A 13,183-nucleotide genomic window follows, 5' to 3' on the forward strand; every position below is an offset into this window, starting at 1 on the left:
ATTCTGACTTGCAATAGCATAATGCACGTGTAGATCATCTTTGATGTTTGTTCTTCTGATTATCCCAGAAACTGCGCAGACCAAGAGCTGCTGGCGCATTATGCATCAGTAAATCTGCAGATTGCAGTCGACTCATAAGCAGGTATATATTGTATATTGATCCCAAAGACTAGCAGGTTTTAAAATGAAAATAGGGCTGCTCAGACATCCAATATGATCACCACAGTAACCCTCTTCAGTATCCTGTTATCGCTACTCCCCCTGAATGGAAAATCAAATCGACATGGGGTTTTCACCAGAAGAATTCTTATGATGCCTAATTGACCTAACTGAAAATGGTTCTGTGACCATCTTGAAAAATCTTATCATTGCAACTACTCCTGAATGGATGGCCGCCTTGGATGTGAGAGGTCATGGGTTCGATCCCTGGCCAAGTCATACCAAAGACTTACAAAAATGGTACTAACAGCTGCCTCGCCTGGCGCTCAGCATTAAGAGGTTAGTGTTAGGACTGGTCGACCTGGTGTCAGGATAATGTAACTGGGTGGGACATCATGCTACATGTCTGCTGCATGATGCCTCAGTGCTAGACATCAGTATAAACTGCCACACTGCAGACATCATAGCAATATGACTGAAATATTGTTAAAGCTATATTAAAAATCCAAAAAACACACACACCTGAATGGATGGTCATATTAGAATGGGGTTTTTACTCAAAGATTTCTTATATCTGGTTCAAATGAAATCAAAATTGTGTCGATCTGATTACCAACATGGTGCCAAAGCTGCCATCTTAAAAATTGTATTGCTACTCCTCTTAGGTGGGACATCATATCAGTATTGGGTTTTCACCTCAAGTTTTTTTATGATGTCTTATTTGTACTAACTGAAAATGGCACCAATTGGCATGAAGTATGGCCACAATGGCATCTGTCCAGACAGTCTTGTTATTGCTTCTTCTCCCAATGGAAAGTCATATTTACATGAGGTTTTAACCAGAAGACTAATTATGATATCTATTTGGTCCTGAATTAAATTGCTACTGAACTGACATCAAAGTGTGGCTGCCATACTAAAAATCTTCTCACTAGTTCTCCAGAATGGATGGGTATATCAAAATCGGTTTTTTACCATAAGCTTTTAAATGGCATCTAAATTATTAAATTATTATGGTGCCGATTTTAAATATACTGTGGCTGCCACAGTTACCATTTCAAAATATTGCTCAAGAATATCAGATGGTTTCAAGGCAGCAGTGAAAAGAGGAAATGATCTCGTCATGAATTCCTGGAAATTCTTGTTTAGACAGTAGGGTTCAAGTCCCTTTGTGTACAGTTATCCTGTTTGTGTTGTGCTCCAGAAATTCCTAGTTTATAATGTAAATTGATTTAGGCTGTGGAACACTTATCTTAGTTATATATTATCACTTGAAAATGAAAAACAGATACTTCTCAGATGCTTTGATTTGCTTTGGTGTTTTTGTGTGTTACTGTTTGAATTATACTCTAATTGTCACTTTATCTTATTTAATTCAACTTAATTTAATTTATCTGTTTTATTTTAACTTAATATGTTTTAATTTATTTGAATCTGTTTTAATTGAAAAGACATAACTTTGTATTGTTAGGTTTGCTTGAGTGTCAGTGCTGTGACTAAAATATTATCGAAATCAGAATTTCTTTTTTATACCTCATGTTATTGGTCAGTGTATATAGTAATTCTTGTGTTTGTCCATCTGTCTTTTGTTCTGTCCAGCATAATCTCATTGGCAAAATTACTCATGCAGTTTTTGATGAATTGCCTTTATAATTATTATTGTATTCACCCAAAGATGATTATTACAACAAATTACTTTTCTTCCACAAATTTTAAAGTTGCAGCCATTGTTTTGTGGCTTAATTCATTGTATTGCACAAGTTTGTTAGCATGGTTTTTGATGGATTGTTATGAGGCTTAGTAAATATCCTGGTCATCACCCTTAAGATGTGCATATCAACGAATCACTTTGCAATTTTCATTGAAAAATCATTTTGCTCAAGTTATTGATACAAGAGTTATCCCCCTTGTTTTGACTGTTGACTTGTCTCCTTCATGGGGTATGGGTGGGTATATTACGGGAGAGGTAGGATATATATATTTAAATGAGCAAATTGTTCACCAGTCCTAAAAATTGAATTTAAAAAAAGAATGAACATTCTCAGCTTTACATAAGTCAGCACATTGCTTCATGGTCAATTCGGAAGACTTAGTACAATGCCATGGGGTGGGGGTGGATACATTGTTCTGCAATTTATGATAATGACTACAGCATTATGAAAAGAACATGAAACTTAAAATTCCATTGAGATGTTGCAGAGTTTTATTTTTTATCAAGCCACACGTCACTATCACAAGTGTGTTTTGTACTTTTAAATTGCATTTTTTCAAACTTGATAGAATGAGGAAGGAATTATTGGGAATTAAGAAACACAAGTGTACTAAAAGAAGGTAATTATCACACATTTATCATGTGCCAGTGACAATTCAAAGTTAAAAGTGTTAATTCCCCAGATTATGTTACTATGATACTTGATTGGTGTACACGGCTTTAATATGAGGCATTTCGATAGGACCGTTCCCATGAATTTCAGTCATGAAGATGTGTATGCAAACGATTCTTAACAGAAAGTCACCATGTCCAAGTTTTCTTCCTCTTCTAAGTATAGCCATTTCAGATCATTCTTGAAACTATATATATGCATGCAACCTTCATCACTGATCCATATCAGCTCATGTTGAATGACTTATTTCATTATGTATATGTGTGATGTGTCTCACTGCAAGATCAAAATCTGGAATGAAAAAATGGAATCTGTTTGTTACTTCTAATGTTTGTTCTGCAAGTGAGCTATGCTGTTTGATGACATAATAATCTTATTTTCAGTTTGTATTGTGAGCATGTACAATACAGTTTATATTTGTGAACATAAACAATACAGTTTGCTTTAAATATGTAACCTAATATTGAAGCGTATTTATTACTAACAGGTTGACCCTGATTTCATACTGCGATTACCACCAAAGCGTAATGTAAGTTATATATCTGCCTTGCTTTCCTTTGCTTTTCTAAATTAATTTGCATGTTTTGTGCATGTGTATAACATACACTTTGACTTTTATTTATTGAGACAAATGTGTGTACATAGTAACTCCTTCCACACTTTATTTTCCATCAAAACCAAACAACACCATTTAACAGATGATTTTTGCACTTTCTATCGTCAGTATAAACATGTAATCTGAATAGATCCGCAGCATTGCTTTGTCAATACGTTGCTTTCTCAAATGGTAAGTCACAAAACTTAAAATGCCCAAAAGGAAAATGCCATATATACTGGTGTATAAGTCGAGTCCAACTACAAACAGTGTAGACCCTGATCTGCTGTTGCACAATTACCTATCAGATCATGGTCTGGTCCATACTGTTTGTTCTACTGATTGCTGCTAATAAATTTCATAATTGCATGGACCCAGAGCTGCCCACACATGCAATGGCAGATCTGGGTCTGTGCAGCTTGCAGTTGGACTTGACTTGTAAGCAAGCACATAAAATTGTTTATTTTGCTTGCTGTAAAATGTTTCAACAGTTTCAGCGATATTAAGGTCATCTGCTTTTGTAAAATCATTGCATGCTATGCCACTCAAAATGATTAGAATATGATGTCATCGATATAATATTATGTTTTACTTAGATCTATCATGGAACTCTGGGAGAAATTGGAGGTAAAATGGCATGGTTGTCGAATAAAGACAAATTCTTGTATAATTTCATTAATTGTAATTATAGCCCTGTGAAAGAAGATTGCAAAGTTTACAGAAAGTATGCGAGACCTTTGGAAATCTTTAGGCCCCAAAAAATGTGTGTTTTCTATTGCATTAGTTTATATATGTAATAATGATAAGTATATATAATGTACTTCATGCTTCAAGTACTGGGATAAACCTGCTCAGTTGGATGCACAAATCAATTTTGGGAATTAAAAAAATATATACTGTATAATTTTTATACAATTTCAACATTATGTGGTTTGATGATTATTATATTTATAATGTAATAAAATGTAATAAAAGCTTCAAGTAATGGGCTAAACTTGCTTAATTTGATGCACAAATCAATTTTGGGTATTTTCTTCATATTTTTTTTTTTGTTTTTACCCTGGGGCTAAGAAGTGCTAGGGTCGGCAACAAGATGCAGGGAAAGTCAGACAACCAGAAACATATTTTTAGGAGGTCCTTAGATCTTTAGTGATTATAAAGATATTTTGTTTTGACACTTATCTCCATACAAAAAATTTCTTAGATATTCAGAGAAGAGCACATACTTTGATTAAAAAAAGTAGAAAAATAGAAGATTCAAATTTATAAAGCCTAAAAGTTGTCCCAACAGGAATTGTTGCAGTGTTGTTTTTTCATTGATGTATATAGTATATTTTATTGTGTGTCCTTCGTGTTTCATTTGTATACATGTACAAGACCATTCTAGGATTGTATGCACTGTACCTTTTTTAAATAGTTTTTGTATCCAGCTTTAATTTTATGCATGATTTCTGTTCTTTTCTTGAAATCATGAGAGCATTATCTGAAGGAGGGATTTTAAATTGATTCTTTTTACCTTTTCTATTAATATTGGTATAATATTTGTATAAAAATTTTCACCATTGAATTTCTTCACAAATTTCAATAATAATTCATTGTTGCCATCTAGTATGACATTGATATATGAAGTAATAGAACAGCTTTGATTGTCTGATACAGTAATCTTTGGTCATTTGATACAGTAATCTTTGATCATTTGGAGCAGTAATCTTTGATCCTTTAGTACAGTAGTCTTTCATCATTGGTACGTGGGTCGGTGGTTCTTTCTGGGGTTTTCCCGGGTTCTTCCTCCACCATTAATACTGGCCGCGATGTATAGCCTATCGTGTGCTGAAAAATGGCGTTAAGCCCCAAAACAACAACAACAACAACAACATCATTGGTACAGCAGTCTTTCATTATTTGGTACAGTAATCTTTCAACATTTAATACAATAGTCTTTCATCATTTGGTACAATAGCCTTTCATCATTTGGTACAATAGTCTTTCATCATTTAATACAGTAGTCATTCATCATTTAATACAGTAGTCTTTGATTATTTAATACAGTAGTCTTTGATCATTTGGTAAAGTAGTCTTTAATTATTTGGTACAGTAGTCTCTCATCATTTGGTACAGTAGTCTTTGATCATTTGGTACAGTAGTCTTTCATCATCTGGTACAGTAGTCTTTAATTATTTGGCACAGTAGTCTCTCATCATTTGGTACAGTAGTCTTTGATCATTTGGTACAGTAGTCTTTCATCATTTGGTACAGTAGTCTCTCATCATTTGGTATAGTAACCTTTGATCATTTGGTACAGTAGTTCCTCATCATTTGGTACAGTAGTCTTTCATCATTTGGTATAGTAACCTTTCACCATTATAACCCTAATATCTGAAGGGCTGCATTTAAAGCCCTGTTAGGACTTAAGATGAAATACAACAATACCTCTCAAGACTGAATCCTCACAAAGCAAAATATTTTTCTGGTTCCAATATTTCCTTTCATTTCAACTTGCAAAATATGCAGTAAACAAAAGAAACTCTATTCTGAAAACCCAACTGCCCCAGATTTCATTTTTAGTCATATTGTTCATTATCTGGCATTCATCTGTCCGTTAGCACACGTTTGTTATTATGTCGTCCTCTTAAACTACTTGTAGGATTGCCATGGAACTTTACAAACTCATTCATTACTTGGTCTTGTTGTTCCTAAATGAAAACGGTGGCATCCCAACTTCCAGTATGGCATCCACAATGGCCATCTTAAAAATCTTGTTATAGCTACTCCAGAATGGATTGATCATATTGATATAGGGTTTTGCACAAAAATACATCTTATGTTGTTGTACATGGTCCTAAATGAAAATGGTGCCCATCTGACATCCAGTATGGCCGCTACAGCATTTGTCATGAAAGTCTTGCTATCGTTACTTCTCATGAATGGAACATCGTACTGACATGGGGTTTTCACTAAATGACTTCTTACAATGTCTTGTTGGACCTAAATGAAAATGGGCTGATCTAATTTCCAATATGGCAGCCATCTTGAAAATCTTGTTATCTCTTCTTTTGAATGGAAAGCTACATTGACATGGGTTCTCACAAAGTGATACTTATGGTTTATGGTTAGTCCTAAATGAAGCATTGTGTTTTTGCTACTCCTCCTAAATTAATGGTCATTTCAACATGGGGTTTGAATTAAAAAACTTCTTTCAATGTTAAGTTGGTCCAAATTGCCCTCCAAGATGCACCATGGCAGCCATCTTGAAAATCTTGTTATTGCTCTTTCTCATCAACAGAATGTTAAATTAACATGGGGTGGCTCTAAATTAAAATGGTGTCAGTTGCACCCTTATTATAGCCACCATGGTGGCCAAAATCTTCTTACTGGTACTCTTCCTTGATGGATGGCCATATCAAGATGGGGTTTTCACCCAAAAATTCTTTCAGTATTTAGTTGGTTCTGAGTGAAAATGTTGATGATCTGACATCATGGCAGCCATCTTCAAGATCTTGTTTTAGCTGCTACTCCTGAATTGATGGTCATATTGGCATTAAAGGACTTCTAATGAGGTCAAGTTTGTCCTCAATGAAAATGTGGCCACTTAAATCTAATATGTCTGCCACTGCAGCCATCTTGAAAATCTTGTTATTTGCTCCAAACCTCAGAGATTGCTTCAGCACTCTGCATTTGTAAAGAAGAAACAGTCTTATCTTGAGTTCCTTTGAATTCCTTAAAGCATGTAGAACATCAGTCTCTTTGAGGAACTTGCTACACTAAATTGAAGCCCACCCCATAAAAATGAAACTTGTTCAAAATGTGGCCAGGTAGCTGCCAGATGCCAGTTAAAAGGTTAGTTGATTGGTTTTGAGTCTTGAGTGGTTTCACTGTATATACATATTTGACCACAAAATTTGTCACATTATAATGCAAGATGTCAAGAACTATCACAATATATTTTGCTTTTTAACTAAAAAAAAATACCACTTCACAAATCATTTGGTTTTATTAGGAATTTGTCTCCTTCAGGCTGTATACATAATAACATATACTGTGTTAAGTATCAGCTTCTACTGTGCTTTCAGGAGCAGGTTACTTACACCATTGCTGGTAACGACAGTAAAAGTGTTAGTGTTGGTAGAAAGCGACGGCAAAGTGAAGCAGAATCAAATGTCCAAAGTGACTCGGGTACAAGTAATGAACAAACACCAAGAGTGGGAGAGGCCAGAGAGAAAAACAGTGTGAAAATTGTAAGTATAAATATAAATGTTTAAGTATAAACCATGACAGGTTTTAAAGTCTGAGGATTTTTAATGCGTCTTTATGAAAAAGACTGTAACTTATTACCAAGAGTTTGCTATCAAGAAATGAACAAAATATAATAGAACCAGTCTCTCATTAGCTGTTAATTAATTCCTACAGACTGTTGATCAGTTGTGTCACATGCCAAGTATGAGATCATCGGTTAATTGTACCTGGAGTCCAAAGTTTTCCTAAACATTTGCCCCATGTTTAGAATCTGATTGTCTTCTGACCAGGCAGTATTAAAACAAGTAGCAAAATCCCTTAAAAATGTTGTTGGTCAGCTCCAAAAATTGCTGGTTTTTGGCCACTGGACAGGCATCAAGTTTACAAGACTTCTTGGGCCAATATGGTGAGACATTCCACAGTCTTTATCCTGTTAGATTTACCAAACCAAGTTGTTTCAGCTCCATTATTTTTCTTCCATTAATCTAGTGCTTGAAGTCCTTGATGTATATCCATTTGTTCAGTAGCTGGTAATATTTTCTCAGCATAAACCTTAATTTTGTAGAAAGTTCTCTGCAAATTAACATGGTAATCTTAGCTCTGTTATTGGTTAAGTTGAATGTATTTGATTAACAGATTTATCTTAATTTATTATTATAAGCATAATAACAAAAAAGTGAAGAGCAGATACCGTATGTACTCAGTTATGAGTCCAACCTCAAACAGATACATCAAGCCAATAATTAAGGAAGTAAACATTACGTCTTTTAAGTCTGTTTTTGTAGTCAAAATAGGTGTGTTTTAAGAGCACTTGTGAATGAGATCACATTGTCCTTGTGTCAGAGATCAATGGGCAGGGGAGAGGTGTGCTTAGTTCTTCATACTCTGAGGATGGTCCAAGCAGCTGAGTTTTGAACTTTTTTGAAGTTTCTGTAGCAGATACTGAGATTGACCAGACAGAAGTTAATTACAATAGTCAAGCCTTGAAAGTACTAAGGAACGCACAAGTGTTTTAGCGACATCATCTGAAAAGAAAATTGCAAATGGAGCTGATGCATCTCAGCTCCAGATGTGAAGCCTTGCATATGTTCATTTTATGCTGGTATAATGAGAGAGTACTGTCAAGAATGACACCCAGGTTATCCATGACTTCACATTGGAAATACACCTCTATGCCTTGAATGGTAGCATCATCAAAAGTTGGGCAGCTAGATTTGTATATTTGAGTGTCATCAGCATGAGATCAGACATCTGATATAGATCTATGACACTTGAGAGTGGCTGATTGTATAAAATGAAGAGAATATGGCAAGAAACAGAGCCTTGTGGAACACCAAAACATACATCAACTGGGCAGGAATGTTTTCCATTTATGGGTACACAATTTGTGTCCTGTTGAATAAGTTGGACTTGAACCATAGTAAGGCTGTGTTGTGAATACCAAGTACATGCTGAGACACTGAAATAGTATATCATGGTCTATTGTGTCAAATACTGCAGACAAGTCCAGAGAGTGAGGACTGTAATCTTTCCAGTATCTAAAGCACAGTGAAGGTCATTAACTACACTCACAATGTCAGTTTCAGTACAATGTCAATGTCAATGTCATTTTCAGTACTATGGCAAGGTGATATGTAGGCTGTGCATTGCTAAAAAGACCGCTTGAATTCAGGTGAGATACAGGTTGGGATAGAACAACTTTTACTCAGACTTTTATATGAATGGGAGGTTAGAGACAGGGTGATAATTTTTTAAATCATTATGATCAAGCATCAGTTTCTTCACCAGAAGCTTTACAGTGGCAGTTTAGAAAAATGATGTGAATTCCCATGATGAGAGAGAAGTATTTGTAACATTGGTTTGTGAGACAATATTGGATTTAAGCACTCAAACAGCAATGATGTCAGAATCGGATCAAGTTCACATGGCTTTGGGGCATTCTTGATTGCAAGTGTGTGTACCAAGTCCATATGGACAGGTTCAAATGCTGTGAAAGGTTGCTGTGTATATTCCATATTAAAACTGTATGGTGATGTTGAATACCCACATAAGCCAGTCTGGATTGGTTTCCATGGTGTGACTTTGGCATGGTGCCATGGCAGGATGTACTCAGTAGCCATTAAAGTGATGAAACGGACCTTAAAAAATCAAATGATCAGATTGATTAAAAATTGAGCATTGCAGTCACTGTTGTTACTGGTAAACTTTTGGACTTCTTACAGAGGTGGCCAGTCTACAAACAAAATGTCTTAAATGAGCCACTATATGTAAGTTTCACTGTGTTACCCATTTGAAAGCAAAAGAACATTGTGGTATTTAACTATTATGGTTAAACAAAATGATAAATGCATTTAGAAGAAGACAGATTGTGCAACTGTAATTTGTATAATGATGAATGATAAACTAAAAGAGAATGAAATACTAATGAATTTAATCAGTGTATTTGAAACTTGATTATTTCTTTGGTGCCACTAACATTCTTGGATCGAAACCCCATATCAGTTTGAGCTAGGATCAGATTCTTTATGTTAAAAACAATTTTTCACGCCTTTGAAGTGGTGTCATTATTGAGGCACTGTCCTTGATGTGATGCCATTCATTATTAGCAAGTCCATACTTGAATGAAAGGAAATGAGAAATAAAATTGCTGGCAAATACTGCGGTTTAAGATTTTTATGGGGTGCCATTTTCCATACATTTTGTGGATTATCCAAACCACAGATTTAAAGACCAGATGAAAAATGAGCCACAAGTGATGTAGAATGCCTGACAGACACAGACACATTTTCTTGCTGATGCACTCGTACCAATCAAGTGTTGAGCTTTCTGGTAATTCAGTTTCATTACTGTAAAAAATGCTGTTTTATTTTCTATGTAAGTGTGAAATATAGAAACTTTTTGGCAAAATCATTTTTGTATTTTTTTCATTCCAACATTTTCACCTCTGAAAAATATAAGTTTCCTATGATGCTTGAGTCTGTGTCCCTACATTAATTATGTCTGCCGCAACAAAAAACAGACACTTTGTGAATTAGAACAAATAAATAGAAACTGCATTAGATTTCAGAGATGAAAACTAATGTTTGCTGTATAAATTTGACTACGTTATTCACGTCTCCATTAAGTTAATTAATCCTACTTGACAACAATAATAAATTCACTCTGATGCATTGCAGAATTGGACTTTATACCAAATTAGTCATTTCATTTGGTTGTCTATAGGTAAAAACATTTACAACAAAATTAGGGGAGTTAGGAACATCTTTACTTTTTCCTCTTATGTTGGTTTTGTTTCCGAAAAATGTTTTTGCCATACATGTTGGAGAGACATTTCTTGTATAATAGCCCCCCAAAAATAAGAAATAAATGAAAAATAAAATGTCTTCTATGTGTCTTCTGTGGTGTCACGTGTGTGCTATTTGTATATTTTCTGTCTTGCCTGTTTCTAGGCCTCATCTTACAAAGGCCTGGATTATCCATCTTTATTTGTCTTTTTTTCTCGACCTAACCTGTTCTTTATTATTACTGTCAAAATCCACTTGTTATTGGTAGCAAACTTTCCAGCTAAAATTTAATCTGACTCGAATCAGATAGACTCATTTTTAGCCATGCATTTGCTATCTTTGTTAAAGCAGATTTGTACATTGTTTTGAACAAAATTAAATAAATAAATACTCAAGAACTTTCTTTTTAGACTTTGTTATATTAACTTTAGTTCTATTTTATCATTAATTTTTTTTTTTTTTGTAATGCATTTATTTCATTAAGGCACAATTTTAATAAAACAAAATATAAGAGATACAATTCTCTCCCTTTTTTCAATCTCAAAAGCAGCAAAGCCAACTTCGGTTAATACATTTCCACTTTGTTTCAAATGAACAAAAGCAAAATGAAATGGATGAAACCAATCAATACAGAGAATTAGTATAGTATTATGTTAATATAATAAAAAATTTTTGTCGGTACTCTTTCCAGGACTGTACAGGTGGTAGTGCTAAATGTCACCAGATTCATTGTGATATAGGACAGTTGAAAAAGGGCCAGTACACGCAAGTAACACTGCGTGCTAGACTGTGGGACAGCACATTCCTGGAAGTAAGTTCACCCTCATACATTTGACAAATCCATGTTGCCATTTTTTCAATTTTGCAGTCCATGCAGATATTTTTAATTAAGATAATGCCTAATAAAAAATGTGTTACTTTACATTCAAACCATTCAGGAACAAGAAAAGAACACACAAAGATTTCTTTCAGCTACTTGGAGAAAACGGTGAATAAGTAGTACAGTAAAACTTGTCTTGAGAGACCACCTGATATGAGAGACCACACCATCTGCCAACAGATATGGTCTCAAAAGACAGTCTTTCATAACAAGTCTGTGTAGGTGGCCAGTTTTTTTAGATTAAAATTCAACTCTCACTAAGAAGGAAAAATACCCATAATTACTTTACTTATATTTTATCTTCTTTGCTCTCATATTCATATATATATATATATATATATATATATATATATATATATATATATATATATATATATATATATATATATATATATCATAAACCTAATTTAAGAGTAGCCACAATATTCTTCATTCTTCATCACCATGAAAATTATTTTTCTGTCAAATTTTGAGCAATTTATCAGGCAAAGAATACAGTGATTTTTCATGTCATTTCAGGATTTCAAAGACGTCAGCAAAGTATACATAGAATCATATGCTAGAATATTCCTAGACAAATCTCTCAACATCGAGCAAAGTAGTACAGAAAATGACATAGGTTATGTAAGTACTTTGAACCACTTGCTTGTTTCTATTGGTCTGAATCCAGAAGGACTTACGTAGTTGGTTGTCATCTGTTATTTACTATCGCTACTTCTCCATCAAGGAAAGTCATGTGTTCAGTTTGATCTCAGTTAAATAAAATATGTCCCGTGAACATACATTATGGCCACCAACGAGGCCATCTTGGTATTGATACTCCTTCAGAATGGATTGTCATGACATGGGGTTTTTTAATAAATGGCTTCTTGCCATGTCAGATTGGTCCTGAATGAAAACTGTTGAAAATCCTATTGTTACTCCTGAATTGGTGGTCAGGTCAACATGGGATTTTCACGCTATGACTTCTTATGTCATGTTGGTACTAAACTTAAAAGTGCCTGTGTGATGTCCAGTATGGGAGCCAAAATCATTTCTTCTTAACGATGGCCATGGTGGCATGGGTTTTTTTACTAAAATTACTTCTTATGTTTTGTAAATGATCTCAAATTGCTGCCAATTAGATCTCCAAATATGGCTCCCATGGTAACCATTTTATTGTCTTGTTATGGCTATTGATCCTGAACAGATGGTCATATAAACATGGGGTTCCACCTAAGAATTTAGTTCCAGTTGTCATCAGTGAAATTGGTGCTTCAGCATGATGACCAGGTCATGTTATTACTGACTGTTTCTTTGGTTGTATCACCAAGGGGTTGTATCACCAAGGGGTTGTATCACCAGGGGTTGTATCACCAAGGGGTTGTCACTAAACTCTTTTCACTGTATGTAGTGGGTCCTTAATGAAATTGATGCTAATATGACCTCCCAAATGGAAAATCTTGATTTAGTTCTTATTCTTGAATGGATGGTTTACCACCATGGTTTGTTTTCTTTCAGCTTTACTGGTCATAGACCAGAAGAGCTTATGTGGACATTCTGTTGCCTGTTATCTGCCATCTGTCATCCATCTGTTCATTAGCACAAGTTTGTCATTGGTATTTCTCCTAAACTATTTGGAGGATTGCCGTGAAACTTTTGACTTGCA

General features: G+C 34.6%; 1 protein-coding gene across 3 annotated transcripts in view; it reads left to right on the forward strand.

Annotated features, from left to right (window-relative positions):
• LOC149779581 (integrin alpha-PS1-like) overlaps positions 1-13,183 on the forward strand; it is a 169,138-nt gene that overhangs the window by 143,374 nt on the left and 12,581 nt on the right. For 2 of the 3 annotated variants that reach the window (XM_089940326.1, XM_089940328.1), the window contains 4 exons: positions 3,031-3,072; positions 7,209-7,373; positions 11,347-11,466; positions 12,055-12,159. In XM_089940326.1, coding sequence (XP_089796452.1) covers positions 3,031-3,072; positions 7,209-7,373; positions 11,347-11,466; positions 12,055-12,159 — 432 coding nt within the window. The remainder of the gene's footprint in view (positions 1-3,030; positions 3,073-7,208; positions 7,374-11,346; positions 11,467-12,054; positions 12,160-13,183) is intronic. The other variant, XM_089940327.1, reaches the window with a different exon arrangement.

This window comes from Sinohyriopsis cumingii, chromosome 17 (assembly GCF_028554795.1).
Source record: "Sinohyriopsis cumingii isolate HCF-2022 chromosome 17, ASM2855479v2, whole genome shotgun sequence".
Taxonomy (NCBI): Eukaryota; Metazoa; Mollusca; class Bivalvia; order Unionida; family Unionidae; genus Sinohyriopsis; species Sinohyriopsis cumingii.